Below are 17,138 nucleotides of genomic sequence, written 5' to 3' on the forward strand. Positions count from 1 at the left end.
AATCCATTCACCTTGTGCTGCCTGGGCCTCCAGCCTCCTGTGTGCGTGTGTGTGCGCACGTGTGCCCGCAGCTACACTCCAGAGTGGAGGAGGATGATGCTCCCTGACTTAGTGAGTAAGGGCCAGAGACCTGAAGGCATTTCAGTGTCTAAAGGTGCAGATAGGCATCTAGTGGGAGTTAGGCACCTAGGTGCTTTTGACAATCGTTAGGTGCCCCAATACCTTTAAAAATCTGGTGCCCTGTGTGCGTCTGCAGTCCAGCATGGAGGATGTTCTTTTGACCTCCCACTTGCTTGTAAAGAAACATAAGCTACTCAATACAGCCAGCTTTGGCCCATAGCGAGACCCTCCATGTCCTCCTGGTTTCGATAGCAGCAAAGATGGTGATCAGTCAGGTGCTACAGGCAAGTAACTTCCTCCAAGGCTAAAACCAACACCACTCTGTGAACTGGGAGATATGTCAGAGCAGGCAACTTAAGTGGCCTCAGAAATATTGTGTTAACACATCACTGGGAGCCTGGAAGTCTTCAGTTAAGACTCAGCATTCATGTAGCAAGTTATCAGCTTTATTGAATATATGCCCTTTGGCTGGACAGAACTAACTACAACTTCCAAAAGTCCTGTCTGAGCATGCGCTGGGGCTTGCGAGAAACCTCACATGGGTTCCTGGCTCTACCGTGGTTGTTCCAAAGTTCTGGTCAGTAACAGAGAAGGGTTCTTCCCTAGACATTACAAGGAACAAGAGATCCAAATCTGTATTATTTTGTGAGTATTTCTTTAGTTACCATCCAGAATAATTTATGATCTGTCACTTTTGTTTTACACACACACACACACCATCTTTAAACTTCTCTCCTTTTCCCTTTATTTTGCCACCGGGCAATTGTCCAAGTAGGGCATGAGACATGTTACTTCCTTAACACAAGTTGGCTCAATGAAAGATATTACCTCACCAACCTTAGAATCATAGAAGATTAGGGTTGGAAGAGACCTCAGGAGGTCATCTAGTCCAACCCCTTGCTCAAGGCAGGACCAACACCAACTAAATCATCCCAGCCAGGACTTTTTCAAGCCGGACCTTGAAAACCTCTAAGGATGGAGGTTGTCTTCCTTCACACGACAGATAGCTAATGAGGAAATGACTACCTTCAGAATTCCCTCCTAGCGCTCTGTTCCCCTACATTGGGTCTCATTTTCATCACACAGGGTGTTAGGAAACATGTAAATATCTGCAGCCCAGAAGCTATGGTGAGCCAGGAATTCAAGCAGAATATAACAACATGGTTGATAGGCTGAAAAGCTTTCAGAGAAAATGTGTGTAACATTCCTGATGTTGATAGGCAGTCTGAAGATTAATCCAAGACCATATCTGGCACTCATGACATGCTTGATAAGGAGGCTGGAACCTCTGCAAAAGAAAAATCACTAGAAGTCTGGATTTAGTTGCTTTAGACTTTGACATCCGTGTCACCCTTTCATGCTACAATCAATAAACTAGTTCGGCATTCAAGAAAAGTAGCCAATTGCTAATTCTGCATACATGTTACTGTGTATCTAAGCATGCCATGTCAGTGTGACTTGAATCTGGAAACACACACCAAAAGTCAGTTGGTATTGATTTTCAGAGAGTGCCTCCCTCCCCTGGGAGGCTCCGTTCACTGAAACTAGTAGCAAAACTTTATCGTTTTTTCAGTTCATAAATGCACTATTGGAATTCTGGTTCTGCAGAATTGCTACTCTTGCTCGGGTAGAGTCAGCTGTGGCATTTTTTATCACATTCCTTTAAGTCAATATCTATTCTGCATCTAAATCACTGCAGGTGTTGATCTCCTTGGATCTCTCAAGTTAAGAAGGGTTAGGCTGTGTTACAGATGCTACAAAAAGTGCTGAGTCTTGGGGTGTCTCTCTTTCTGAGTCAGTATAGAACCAGTGCCTTAGCATTGGTGGTATTAAAGGGCACTGTATTGCTGAAGGTGCTATTAAGACATAAACCTAGCATCCTGACCACCTGTATTCATTACAAACCTGTAAGCTTTTTTCTTTCCTCAAGCATTGGCGTGTTAACCTGGATAGCATTGCCAGTTCTGCCTACTATGTAGTTTCAGCAGAATGCAGTACTTTTCCCTTCCTGGATTTAAAAAATTCTTTAGAGTTTTAGTGCACTATTAAACAGGTGCCATCTTTCACTTCGGAGGTGGATGCACTTCAATTGTGGCAAAAGTTATCCTCGTATATTAGATAGAGATCGGTATAAGTCAAAACCCCATATCTGAGTATCCCCAAAATTTGGTAATGTGTGGATCCAGATCTCACCTTTGCAGCTCAGACCCATCTCAGTATTAACTAGTTTGTAAATCCTTTTGGTATCCTCCTGGATGAAACAGGCTATATGAATTTAAGATTAGGATCTTTTAACTTTATGCAACTTGAGCTCAATCCTGCATAGTGCTATAATGATAGTCTCAAGCAGATCAGTCTATTTACCTTAACAAAGAGAAGGTTAAGGGGCAACTTGATTACCGTTTGTAAGTATCTACACCGGGAACAAATATTTGATAATGGGCTCTTCAGTCTAGCAGACAAAAGTAAAACAAGATCCAATGTCTGGAAGCTGAAGCTAGTCAAATTCAGACTGGAAATAAGGCATAAATTTTTAACATGGTAATTAACTATTAGAACAATTTACTAAGCTTTGTGGTGGATTCTCTGTCACTGGCAATTTGTAAATCAAGATTGGGTGTTTTTCTAAAAGATCTGCTCTAGTTCAAACAGGAATTATTGAGGGAAGTTCTGTGCCTGTGCTCTGCAGGTCAGACTAGATGATCACAGTGATCCCTTCTGGCTTTAGAGTCTATGAATCCTGCGAAGTGCTGAGCTCGCTCAACTTCCACTGTGGTCAGACACTTGTCAGGTCAAACCCCATCTCATCAGCATTTCTAATATTGAACATTAATTTTAGCTAAATAAAGGTCCCAGCAGTATACAGAATAGATACAATTTTCAAATATGTTTCAGTCTCTTCTGATTTTGTTCTTTGCTCTGCTCATACTACTCTAACTCACTAAAGAAACACTAGCAAAATTGTACATACATGCACACAAGAGTAACCGTGCAGGCAGTGGCATGCCGATATATAGAAACAGGTTGCATACTTGATTACTTGTGTATGTACACCTTTGCAGGTGCAACCTAGAACCTGAGTTCTAAAATTTGGCCCTAAGTCTGTAAACTTCCTCCATCCATGCAGGTGTGGTATGTCAGATTAGTTAGTATTTAAGCCTTTCTGCTCTCTCTTGTAGCCTAAATTCTGTTATATTCTCTAAGGCTGTAGATTTTTGGACTCTGGAAAAAACTGATGGGTTCACCTGCCTGAAAGTTATATAACCTTATTACAGGGATCCCCTAGCTGTGGTTTGAATAGGTGGATTATTCTAATTACATCACAAAGAGAGCAAACAATGTGAAGCCTGTATATGAGGTTTAAACAGGTGCCTCTCACCAAAACCACCACTGGCATTAATTGGCCTCCCTGTCGGCAGTGCCGGCAGAGGCATAGGATTGAATGGGCTTTGCGACTGAATCCTTCCATCCCTAGATCGGCACACCTCCAAACAGTGTTGCGGAGTGCTGGTGGGGCAGTGTGGCGAGACCTACAGTGCCATGAGCCAGGCTGTGCCTATTGTGTAGAAAGAGAAATTTACCCTCAAGGGTAGTCAGTGCAACATCTTCAATGAACAACTAAAGTTCCTCAGGCAAAAATAGTATTCAGACTTTGATGCTCTAAGGAGTGACATTACAGCATTTACCTGGCTGATACATAAAATCTCCCTTTCCTTTCTAAATGGAACATGTATGATATGCTGGTCTCTCCCTGGTTTTCCACCCACTCCTTTTAGAATATGCAACCAAGATCTTGGAGGAGTGAAACTAATGAAATCTCCAGGATATACAGGGACTGTCATATTTTTATTGTAACTTCTTTCCATCGCTTTGCTTCAAATGCCCAGGATGACTGAGACACCGTGCTGACTTTCTTCCCTGCGGGATCCATATGAGTAGTCTATGAAACAGGAGACATACTGCTCTCCCCACTCTACTGTGCCTACTGATCAGCACTGTCAATACTAAATACACAACACACAACCAATTTTCTCAGCTAAGTTCTTCGCCCAAATCAATGTAGACTCTATGCTCATAGGGTAGAATTTTCAAAAGCACTCAAGTGACTTAGGAGCCCAAGTGCTACTGAAAGTCAACAGAAAATGTGCTCATGGGTCATTTAGGCACTTCTGAAAATCCCACTCAAAATGTAAACATTCTTCTGAGTCATAAAGTCTATCTCCCCCTTTACATCTGAGTAAACTCACTGGCTGACCTGTAAAATACTCAGGTATTCTTTATTTTACTGTTTTTTTCTATAAGCCCCTTTCCCCAGACACCTCCGCCGGATTTTAATTCATTCCTTCAAGCACTGGGAAATTCAAAGTCATGTATTATTGTCAAACACTTGCTGCAGGGGCCACCTGATGTCAAGACTCAATGACAGAGCTGAAATTCCCTCTTCAGGTTTATCAGGAGACAGTGCTCTGAAGAGCACCTCCTCTCTGGCCAGTTGCTCTGAGATCTGACACAGTCTCTTCTTCACTGTTCCTTGCATGCAGTTTCTCAACCAACTGCTGGGGCTTGCACATTCTCTTAACACATTAGCAGACTACGGTGCTGTTTGTGGTTACTCTTTTCTCATCAATAAGGCTTGAAGTAGATGGTGCACAAATATTGAGCTCTCATTTAGAATGGCTCTTAAATATTTCAGTCACCAGGGCTGTTAAATAACACTTCCTTTGTTTGTTTGCTTCCTACCAGATTGTGGCTGCTATACTTGCTATTGCAGGGATAGTCATGATGACCTATGCTGATGGATTCCACAGCCATTCAGTTATTGGAATAGCACTTGTTGTGGGATCCGCCTCAATGTCTGCTCTTTATAAGGTAAATACACACAAACCTCTTCAGGTGAAAAAATGCTGACCACCTCATATTAATGAGCGGGTCCCAACTTACCATTAAATACTGCCTCTCCTAAGCTTTATGCAGGGCAACATCCATGCTCTTTTTATGGATACCTGCTATAAGCACAAAGACCAGTTTAACATTGGAGAGAAATATTTATTTATGTTGACAACATCTGTCCCTATTTCAGGAGCAATAACTGCCTACTTTTTGGGGGGAAATGACTCGCACCAAATAATCCATCTGTTCCAATGCACTTCAGTGGGAGCTGCAGGTGCTCAGCGCCTCTCAAAATCAGGCACCTTTCATTTAGGTGCCAAATTTTAGCTATCCAAGTCTGAAAATTTTGTCCAAAAGCTTTTTCAAGCTCTCAGCTTTTAAAGTGTCTATGTACCCTTCTGACTCAGACCCTGATTCAGCAGTGTACATAGCATATACCTAACTTTAAGCATTGATTTTTGTGGGAATAGTCACATGCTTAAAATTAAGGTGCTAGCTTATATATTTTGCTGAATTGGGTCACCAGTCTGGGGGTGGGGAAAGCTTCATGTCAGGTTTTACCTTCTGTGAGGTTACTATAAATTCACCAAAGATTGCAAGAGTCCTCCAGTAAAAAAAGGGAAGTCAAGCCCAGATGCTGTAACTCTAATGTAAACAACAACCATAGGAACATTTTTAAAACCACTAAACTTGAATCAATCTGTCTTTAGCCCTCAGAAAGGAGGAGTGACAGGCCTAATGCCACTTTTTTGGTCTGTATTTGCTTTTGTTTCTAGGATTTTAATCAGTTTCTCTTTTGTTCAGAACAAGGAGTACGGTGTGATTATTGTCAGAAATTACAAGAATGACGGGAAATTAAAGTCCACCCCCTCCTAGTCAGTTCAGACAGAACAGAATTGCCTTGTGTTTTTGTTTATTGGTGATAAAAGGGGCATATGAAGACATAAATGTCTTGTTATGCACATACCAGATTTTCCCATCACCAATAGGAGAACAAACAGCTGACACTGGCTTGTTGTTCCAGTCCTCCCCTGCAGCCCCTTAGCCATCTCTGTTACACAGACACATTCACTATCTGTCTCTCCTATTCTCACTCCTTGTCTTTACTCAGTGAAATAACAAGACAGATTGCCCTGAGGGTGTCAAATGAGAAGCAACTGGAATTCAGATTCATTAAAGACCTTCTGATCCATAACGGACTCAGAATAACGAGTATGAAAAGTAGCTGCTTTGGCCAGCTCTGACTGTGAAGCCATTTCTGATGGTTTCCTGGCACTAACATGGTTTTGTGTATTGTATTAGTATGTTCTCAGCAGAATAAACTCACTAAATAAAGACGAGATGGTGGCTAATAGAATCTAACAACAGCCGCACTGCTAGCACAGTAACCTCTTTAGATTTTACTTGATACACACTAGCTTGATGTAAGACAAGAAACTCAGTGTGTTTAAAACCATAGTGAAATAGGAACATAGAACTTGCTATCCTAGAACAGTACAATGGATCAATTAATCGAGCAACATTCAGGCTCCAACTCTTGCCCACATATATTGCATGCATCAGAGCAAGGCAAAAGTTGCAATGCACCTTGGCTAATTTGTGCTTTGCTATTCCGGAGGAGGAAATGTCTTTCTGACCCCAGCTCATGATGGGAAACAAGCTATCTGATAAGTCAATAGGAACACCAAATAAGCCTTCTCTCTCCCATTCATTATATCCCTCTAGCATATCGCCTCTGACTCCTCTTCTCAAAGTAAACAGACAGGGGTTTGCAAGTCACTCCTCTTTGTACTGCTGATCATTTCCACTGTCGTTCACTGGGCCTTTTCTGCTCCTGCAGCATCCTCCTGTCTGAGATAAGGTTACCAAAGCTCAGTGCCCCCTACGCTGAAAAAGTGAACGCTGGTCCCTGCTAATGATCAGAACTCGCCTTTTCATTTCTTTAGGGATGGTGGGGATGGGTCCATACTCACTGTTAAGGGAAGCGTGATAAAATACTGACATCATGAGCCAGCCATCACTTTCTGTATCTTAAATGTAGCAGGTGTCTTTCTTTTCTACAAAATGTAAACAGGTTTCTGACTGAATCGAAATGAGATAGTAAGACATCCACATCTTATTGATTTACGCACTAAAACTTGGATTGAGTTATTGAATTTTAGCGACTAGCATTCAGTAGAGGAAATCCTGGGCCAAAGTCAGGTTTGATGTACTAATGTAAATGTAATGCAAACACTGAAGTCAATGGTGCTACTCCAGATTTACGTAAGTAAAACTGAGAGCAAAATTGGGCCCCTCTGTAGTTACATAAGTAGATTGCTTTAAAAATCAATATTTTTCTCCTTTAATTCCCCACAGACCTAAATCCCTTTAACAAATCACCACCACCAGAAGCGAAGAACCAAATGTTTAACTCTCCCCACCCTCTTTAGTACTTTTAACATAGCATTCTAAGGGGCATGGGGACTGAGATCTGGTCATTAGGATGTATGGCCTTTCGTGGGCAATAGGATTTAGAGAGAGTTCACATACATGCTAGGCGAGTGAAGACTGTTGCCAACTGTCCAGTGGCCTATGGGAGTGGTTTGAGTTCCTAGCAGAGAGAAGAAAATTTACATCATATAACCCACTGCCATAATGCAGTGTAATTGGCACTCTGGTTGCCAGGTGATTGGAAGCAAAGATGATTGGGATTGAAAGGGCATGGCAGCTGAATTGTCATCACATCCCTCAGGGCGATGACTAGGTCAGGGCTGAGACACATTCATGAGGCGACAGAGGGAGGCTTGTGAGCATGTTGGGAGAGTATAAAAAGTAGCACGTCTTTATGTAATATCTCAGGTATAAAACACTGCAGCTCTTTTCTCCAGCACAAGATTACTGCTCTATTTATTTCATTTAGTATATTTACAGAGCTCCCAAAGATGTGAGAGATGCTTTACACACACACACATATTTTCACAGGCAGGAAACATTACAATTGAATTAAGGCTGCATGTACATCAGGAACCAAACTTTAAAATCCTTATAAGAATGGTCTAATGAGTGAAAAAAAAATCAAAAGGAGGAGACTGAGAGTTATGGTTAATATTACAACCAGGATCAGGGCCTAGCTAAGCAACATGCCAGCCAGACAAAGGAGGTCATGCACATTTATTTGTTCCCCAATTCTTTCATTTTTAGTTTTATTTTTACTTTTTCTAAAGAGAACATTACAAAGAAAAACAGGTTTAAGGGAATATTTTGGGGAAGCCACATGCCACTCCAGAAACTTCTTGTGTAATTCCTTCCTGTTTTGCAGGATAAAAAATGCTGAGCCTCCTCCACATACATAGTTTACGTGGCATTAGTGGTAGCAGCAGCAGACGCAATCCTTGCATTAATATAGTGCTAGCGTGGAAAAGGGTCAGCTGGTCAGGCATGTTTCTGAGTTAAAGCAAATCCACTTATTTTTTCTCTTGCAGGTTTTGTTCAAACTTCTCCTGGGCAGTGCTAAATTTGGAGAAGCCGCCTTATTCTTGTCTGTGTTAAGTGTTTTCAATGTCCTTTTCATCACCTGTATTCCTGTCATTCTGTACTTTACCAAAGTGGAATACTGGAGCGCTTTTGATGTTATTCCTTGGGGAAACCTTTGTGGATTTTCAATTCTCTTATTGAGTAAGTAAATGCTGTAAGTTCGTAACATTTCCTGATGGGAGTGGAAGCTTGAGACATCATCTGGAGGGCCCATTGCACAGCTACAAATGTAGGTCTGGATCCTGTGATTACTGTTGGGAATAAGGCTTACTGCCATGCAGTGTCCCACTGACGGCCACAGAACTCTTACGGCACTCGGTAGAAAGGGTTTGCAGGATTGGGCCCATAAAGTTTGTGCTAATGCATACTCATAAACTCTCCTTCACACAAGTGCAAAATGCCCATGGTTCTAATGGAATACCCACATGTCTGAAGATGTGGGCTTGTCAACTTTCCCAAGCTAACCAGAGCTCAGCCACGGCCTCACCAACTAGCACTGGTGTCAGTGGGGCTCTTCCCACTGACTTCAGTGGTAGTTAGATTTACTCCCCAAATGCATAGGAACCTCCAAAGACAATCCAGTGTACTGCAGTACTGTTGGTGGTTCAGTAGGTGGCACTCTTTGCTTTAGTTAATGTCAGGGCTGTACTGTGCTACTGAAGGGATTGTGGTTTGTGGATGAGCTGTAAAACAAAACCCTTGACTACATGTGAGCATTAAAGATGTCATGCCACTCTTTGCTAAATTAGAGGTATTAACCCTGGTGCCGTGCCCAGATTCTAATTTGGATAATTACATTCTGCCAGCTAAATGTGTCAGTTGGAGATAGTATTTTTCCCTTCTTGTCCTAGATTATAGTGCAGTTCTTTGTGCTTTCAAACAGCTGCCATGTTCCACTACAGCAGTGGCTGCATTTTAGTTATTAAGCCAAGGCAATAGTTTTATATGAGCAAAGAGTGCAGAATTTGGACTTGGGTGTCCTTTGAGTTGAAAAGTGCCATATGCATGCAAGCAGTCATTTCTAGAATATCCAAACATACATTGTGGGTCAGACTCCCCCCTGGCATATCCTTAGTGACTTCAGCAGAGTGAGACCAGGGATGAAGTTGGTTCCACAACAGCTATTTATTTGTCATAAAAACTCTATTTTAGTCACTATGTTCTCTATTAAAATGAAATTCTGTTTATCAAACAGGTTGAATATAATCATGGTTAGATTTACAATATGTGCAGTCATCATCCACAGGCAGTTGGTATGAAAAAATGCCTGGAAACAAATGCTTTTTTTACCCAGGATTTCCCAGATGACAACATTAAATTTTAAAATGGGACGACTGAATGGATAATCGTAGGGAATGAGGACTCTCATGGGGATGTAGTTGTGTTATTGAACACTACGGTGTGATATGGGACGCATTCTGATCTGTATGGCCCCAATCCTGCAATCAGATCCCTGTCAGCAGAGTCCTGTTGAAGTCAGTGGGCCTCCCACAGGCTCAAGGATCTGCCCAGGCAGATCAGATTGCAGGGTAGGGACCTTTGTATACAGGTAATTTCCAGAAATACTAATGGGAGTTATCTGAAGTCTGGGAAAATGTACCATTAAATACTCTCTTTGTACTGTAAAATAAGCTAAGCTTGGTTTCACAAGAATGGTGTAGCTAAAAATGAAAGTTGTTTTTCTTTCTTACTTCAGCATTCAATATTCTATTAAATTTTGGAATTGCTATTACATATCCTACCTTGATATCTCTTGGAATTGTACTCAGCGTACCTGTCAATGCAAGTAAGAATTTTTAACTTCCCTTTTTCTTTTACTATATGTACAAAGCCTATTAATGTTTAAACATTCAAGAGAACTAAAAACTAAGAGCTTATCAGAGGTGAATATAATGATGTTTTGTATCCACACACAGATAGAGCAGAGAACAAACTGGCTAAAACAATATATATTTTCCTGCATTACATATTGTAATATTGTTCTTTAAACTACAGACCTTCCAAAGAAGATAGGATACTGAAAAATAAACTTGATTTGAAGTCAGTCATCCTTGTGATTGGATGAAAACTAATAGCTGAAGAAATGTACAACTAATTGAGTTCTTCACCAGTTCAAAGGAATGTGTCTAATGCTAAACATACTTAGACCAATCATATTACATTTCAAAATGAAATTCTGAGAAATCATGCTGCGAGGTGTATAATAGTAACAGGGGTGCTGGAACAATTTTTATAGTGGGGGTGCTGAGAACCATTGAACCAAACTGTAAACCCTGGATATAATGGAAACACATCAAGTCAGGGGGTGCTGCAGTATCCCCCAAACCCTTAGCTTCAGCACCTATGAACAGTAATAGTTCAGTCTTGGGCAAGTAAAATATCATTGGTGTTTAACATCCTCAACCATTATGGTAAAGATTAGGCAAGTAGATTTTGGCATGGACTGGTAAATTTTTATCACAATTTTATAAGTCTTCAACCTATAGCCCCTGTCAGGCAAGACTTTCCTGAGAGATAAGGGATTAGCAAAAGCAGCCACAGAAACTGGTGCCTGGCCTGGGGTATTTAAGGGGAGGTATTTTCTGTGAAAAATGTCTAAAGAAATGAAAAATTTTCTGAGTCTTCAACAAAATAGTTTACCAAAACTCAAAAATATTTTTGGCGGCTTAAAAAAATATTGAAATTTTTGAATCAACAAAAAGTTCTGTGCAAATGTTTGCTTTGGGTGTGGGGGGAGTTTAAAGAGGAGAATTTCATCCACTCTATTTATGGGGTTTTAAACCTCCCTTCCATTAGGCAGAGTGGCACCAGCACGTAATGGGAGAAGAATTGTCCAAACTGGGAATCCTCTGTCGGCCTCTGCCTCCTTTCTTCTGCAGGAGAATGTATCTGCCAGCAGGTTTCCCCTCCACTGCTAGAGTTACAAAAGGAAACAGGAAAAACTAAACACTTCCAGCTCCCACGCCTGTCCAAAGGAAAGGGAGACTATTCCAGCAGCTTCTCTGATTCAGAATCTAAGAGAAACAGAATGTGCCTGTCCATTGCCTCTCCCCTCTTGGCTCTTCATAGTGGGAAGGGTGGTTGGGAGCAGAGTTGTCCTCCAGCTCCGCACTCTGAGCATGCACCCACTCTCTGTCTCGCACATACACTTGTTTAGCTGGCCCTGGGCCTTTGGGGGACATAGACTCCTTTCAGGTACATTTATTCTCTTCCCCATGTCTCAGCATACAAGGTGATGCGGAATCACATCTTTGCTTGACATCGGCACTCATGAGGCCTTATAATCACCAAACATGGTTAGCTCCCCTCTCCTATTATCTGTTTTAACCACAGGTTCTGTATAGCTTGAGGCAGCTAAGGCCCAAAGCTCCTCTCCCCAACGCACAGCTGTGCAGGGGAGAAGAGGAGAAGATGTGAGCTGCTAATGCAGTGACTGCTCATTACTGCCCTGCAGTCTCCTGCACAGCAGAACTGCCCCAGGTCCTCTGCAAGAGCACTTTCTGCAGATACTCAGGAAGGGGGAAACAATGCATATCAACGACCACTCTGCAGCAGGCACTCTGAAGCGAGATTGGGAATGCAATACCTATGGGAGGATTTGGCATTTAAAACTCACAAGTAAAAGTAACTTTTAAAGGAAATAAAATTTGAGGCCAAAAACTTTCTAGTGGAGCCTTCAGAAGGTAAGATGTGGTTCTCTCCAGTGAAAAAACAATATACTCCAACATTATAGTATTGTAATTACAGGTGCTCTTTACTACAATGTGTTGTGCTGCAAACTTCATTTCATAATAAGTCAATGTGATATAGCAGTTAGCAGAGGGCCTTGCAAGTTAAGAGCCTTGGGTTCGACTCCCAATTCAGCCACTGACTGACTGTGTGTCCTAGGGCAAGTCACTTGATCTCTGGGGTCCACAGCTTTCTCATTTCTCTAATGGAGCAATTGCTTACCTGTCTTTATATGCCACTTTGAGATTGTCTGCTGCAAGGTGCTATGTACATGTGAAATATTGTTACATGTTCAGAGCAGATCTTCGTGTGCCAGGGTTGCTAAATCTTGTCATACCAGGGCTGCACATTCACACACTAGCAGCTGGTCCAGTGCAGCGCATCCCTAGCATCTTTTGTGCTTCCTCCTGTGGTGCTTCCCAAAAGGCACTGCAGGAATCAGTACAAAGGATTGTGGGTCACAGCCAGGCTCTGAGGAGGATGGTCGCCAGGGGCCTAACAAATCTGCCTCAGTGGAGGAAATACAGGGAATAGGATCAGGTTCATACCTCCCCTCCCCTGAACTCCAGACACCTGCTAGTGACCATCTTGAGAGTCACAACCCAGAAGTAAAAAAAACACTATTCGGATAGCTTTATTTGGAACTAATGAACATACTGCTTGTGCAATGTCCTTTGCCATTTAATCCAAGTGTGAGGCTATTTACACTTAAACAATGAAAGTAAAAGCCTAACCTCCTTGCTATAATGAATAATCCAGATAAAAGACCCTCCAGAGCTCAGCACATTTTGAGCTTCTTAGGATACATCTGTTCCTCAAGGATCGGTTTTGGGACCAATCTTATTTAATCTTTTTATTACTGACCTCGGCACAAAAAGCGGGAGTGTGCTAATAAAGTTTGCGGATGATACAAAGCTGGGAGGTACTGCCAATTTAGAGAAGGACAGGGATATCCTACAGGAGGCTCTGGATGACCTTGTAAACTGGAGTAATGGTAATAGGATGAAATTCAATAGTGAGAAGTGTAAGGTCATGCATTTAGGGATTAATAACAAGAATTTTAGTTATAAGCGGGGGACGCATCAATTAGAAGTAACGGAGGAGGAGAAGGACCTTGGAGTATTGTTTGATCATAGGATGACTATGAGCCGCCAATGTGATATGGCCGTGAAAAAAGCTAATGCGGTCTTGGGATGCATCAGGAGAGGTATTTCCAGTAGGGATAAGGAGGTTTTAGTACCGTTATACAAGGCACTGGTGAGACCTCACCTGGAATACTGTGTGCAGTTCTGGTCTCCCATGTTTAAGAAGGATGAATTCAAACTGGAACAGGTACAGAGAAGGGCTACTAGGATGATCCGAGGAATGGAAAACTTGTCTTATGAAAGGAGACTCAAGGAGCTTGGCTTGTTTAGCCTAACTAAAAGAAGGTTGAGGGGAGATACGATTGCTCTCTATAAATATATCAGAGGGATAATACCAGAGAGGGAGAGGAATTATTTAAGCTCAGTACCAATGTGGACACAAGAAGAAATGGAAAAAAACTGGCCACCAGGAAATTTAGACTAGAAATTAGACGAAGCTTTCTAACCATCAGAGGAGTGAAGTTTTGGAACAGCCTTCCAAGGGAAGCAGTGGGGGCAAAAGATCTATCTGGCTTTAAGATTAAACTCAATAACTTTATGGAGGAGATGGTTTGATGGGATAACATGGTTTTGGTAATTAAATATTCATGGTAACTAGGCCCAATGGCCTGTGATGGGATATTAGATGGGGTGGGATCCGAGTTACCCAGGAAAGAATTTTCTGTAGTATCTGGCTGATGAATCTTGCCCACATGCTCAGGGTTTAGCTGATCGCCATATTTGGGGTCGGGAAGGAATTTTCCTCCAGGGCAGATTGGAAGAGGCCCTGGATGTTTTTCACCTTCCTCTGTAGCATGGGGCACGGGTCACTTGCTGGAGGATTCTCTGCTCCTTGAAGTCTTTATACCACGATTTGAGGACTTCAATAGCACAGACATAGGTGAGAGATTTTTTTGCAGGCGTGGTGGGTGAAATTCTGTGGCCTGTGTTGTGCAGGAGGTCGGACTAGATGATCATAATGGTCTCTTCTGACCTAAATATCTATGAATCTATGAATCTGCACTGGAAAAGGTGTGGTCTTAACTCAGGTTAAAATGACAGTGAAAGCAGGTCACCTTTTCACGCAGGATAGCAGCTTGTGTTCCTCCCCAGGCTCCCCTATAGGTTGAACTCAAGCTGCTAACCCAAGTTCAAAGCTGAGTTGCCATGTCTTCACTGCTGTTTTAACCTGAGTTAAGAACATAGTGTATTTATTTGCTTATTTTTACTTTTACTCAGAAGAGCCAGGTTAGGGAGGTGAAAAAGAGGCACAGCTGAGCTGTGCTGTCAGGAGTCATTGTAAAGCAAGGCTAGGCAGCAGGACTTGCTATACTTTTAAGTAGCTGCCTGTCAGTACTGGCTAGTATGCAGGGTGAGAGGTGCAGTGTCAGACGGCATCCCTGTCCATATTTACAGCAAATTCTGGCTGCTCTCTGCCCTTGGTAATCTGGACTCACTGAATGTCCAGGTTAAAGTAACAGGGAGAGCTCCAGCCCCACAAGTCTGCCTCTAACATGCTTGTTCTCCAATGTTTCATGTCCAGAAGTCCACTAGTTCTAAGCGAGCGAGACCCCACCTATATTAAAAGCCTGCCCTGTGCTGCTTCTCTGCAAACAATGCATGGCAGAGTGTGTGTGTGTGTGTGTGTGAGAGAGAGAGAGAGATGCTGCCCCAACGCCGTGTCCCTTTTAATAATATCAGTTCAATGTTTCATACAGTTGTTGATCACTACACGAGTGAAATTGTCTTCAACAGTGTCCGTGTAATTGCCATTGTCATCATTGGCCTGGGCTTCCTCTTATTGCTTCTACCTGAGGAATGGGACGTCTGGTTAATGAAGCTCCTCACCCGCCTCAAAGTGCGGAAGAAGGAAGAGATCCCCGAGGGGAACGGAGACATTGTTTCAGGACTGCAGAGCAAAAGCAGGAGAACTCGCCCTTCCATGTCATCCTTCACTCATTAATGTTATTTTTATTGAAACTCTGTGATTAACATTGTATGTTATGATTCAAGGGTCTTTTCTTGCGAAGCACATATGTCCAGTATAGTGTACATAGCTGTACAGTTTTGATATGATACAGTCTAAGGCATCAAGTTTTGGCATGTCCAATTTGCTTGCACTTTTTTCACATCAGACCTTTCACTTATAAGTACCACTTTAAAAAAAAAATCAAAACAAGAACCTCTCTCCTCTTTTTCAGTGAATGTAATGTATAGTCAAATTATCTTTGCTTATATCATTTTAAAGATCAGTTTTCATGAGAAGCAGGGCAGATATTTTGAACATTAGAAACTGACTGACACATCACACACTGTGATTTAAAATGAGCAGATGCTATGCTACATCATATGTTTATTTTCTACCAGAGCTATACTCACAACTTTAAAAGTTTTCAAAAAACCAAAAGCAAATCTTTTTGGGAAGGTGGGACAGGAGTGAGAGGGGGATTAGGAAACTGTTCCGTGAAGATGAGTGCACTTTGAGCCAGGACAAGAGTGAGGTTAAAGTGCTAAAAGGCTTGCACTGAAGTAATACAGGAGAAGCAGTCAAGAGCCCAGTCTCTTTATACTGCTCATGACTCTGCTCCACGTTTAAGATCATGCAAGAGACATACAGTGCCTTTTACAGAATCCTAGTCTTTAGCCGTGTAGAACCAGGTCACTCTGCAAGTAGCTTCTTTTACAATATGGGGGGGCCCACAGTGCTCCTAAAACTCCCGTTGAAGTCAACAGGTGCCCACTACGAATCACAGACTTTATTGGGAATTTAGGGGGCTCAGAGACTGCAAGTTCATGCCCTGTGCACCTGATTCTCTTCTCACTTGCACAGATTTTACCCCCATGTGGAGTTACTCTTAATTTACACTGGTGTGAGTAAAAGGAAAACTTTACTTAAAATAAAATTAACAAGGAAGCTGACAGCCAGGTCTAGAGAAACACGGTCCGTGATGTATAGTATGAGACCAACGAGGTGAATTGCCAGTTGCTTTTACTCTACAGTTGGGAGTTTTAAAAAGAAATGTAAGATATTTACATAAAATGTAATGTAACACCTTTTTATGAAACTTGTAAGCACCAGGATGTTTACTTATGCGATTTATGTTCGCCATTAAATTTCTATCTGTGATAGATCACATGCTATGTAAAAAGGAAACAAAGTTATAGTTTACTATTTTTGAAGTTTACATTGTTGCATACAAAATTAAAATGTTATTTTCAACTGTTGCCATAAGCTGATGGTACCTGCTGTCACAGAGGCATACTTTGTGTCAGGCGAGTGTGGCGTTCACTTTGAAACTTTTTTAGCAAATGAATTTCAGAGTCCATTATCTGTCTGGCAGAACTAATTAATAAAAGGTTTAAAAAAATCCTAAATCAATGACTTCTATGTTTTTTCTTCCCGCCACGCCCCCCCCAAAACTTATAATAATTTAATTTGTTCTGTTTGAAATATTTTATCAAAACTGATGAAGAAGGAGGGAGATGAAATACAAAAATATGGCCCCCAGTCCTGCAAAGGACTCTACAACCACAGAGTTTTACTCCCCCATGGAGAGCCCCACCGACTCGGGATACAAAACTACATGCCTGCACCTCCAAAGAGATTCATAAGTGTGGTCTCATACTGCCATCTGGAGTCCCATGGAAGTCAACAAGACTCCCTGTGGGTGTAAGGGGCCATTACTGACTGATCCCTTTGCAAGAGCAGGACCCATAACTATGGGCCCACTTTGGACAGGATACTGTATTTAGGCATCA

The 17,138-nt window shown here is 41.9% G+C and overlaps 1 protein-coding gene across 4 annotated transcripts in view; it reads left to right on the forward strand.

Annotated features, from left to right (window-relative positions):
• The window catches only part of SLC35F3 (solute carrier family 35 member F3), a 276,240-nt gene extending 259,489 nt beyond the window's left edge, over positions 1-16,751 (forward strand). For 2 of the 4 annotated variants that reach the window (XM_043543306.1, XM_037895261.2), the window contains 4 exons: positions 4,864-4,989; positions 8,475-8,667; positions 10,223-10,312; positions 15,098-16,751. In XM_043543306.1, coding sequence (XP_043399241.1) covers positions 4,864-4,989; positions 8,475-8,667; positions 10,223-10,312; positions 15,098-15,342 — 654 coding nt within the window. In that variant the 3' untranslated portion in view covers positions 15,343-16,751. The remainder of the gene's footprint in view (positions 1-4,863; positions 4,990-8,474; positions 8,668-10,222; positions 10,313-15,097) is intronic. The other 2 variants (XM_043543308.1, XM_043543307.1) reach the window with 1 other exon arrangement.
• The last annotated feature ends 387 nt before the right edge of the window (positions 16,752-17,138 follow it).

Source organism: Chelonia mydas, chromosome 3 (genome assembly GCF_015237465.2).
Source record: "Chelonia mydas isolate rCheMyd1 chromosome 3, rCheMyd1.pri.v2, whole genome shotgun sequence".
NCBI classification, from domain to species: Eukaryota; Metazoa; Chordata; order Testudines; family Cheloniidae; genus Chelonia; species Chelonia mydas.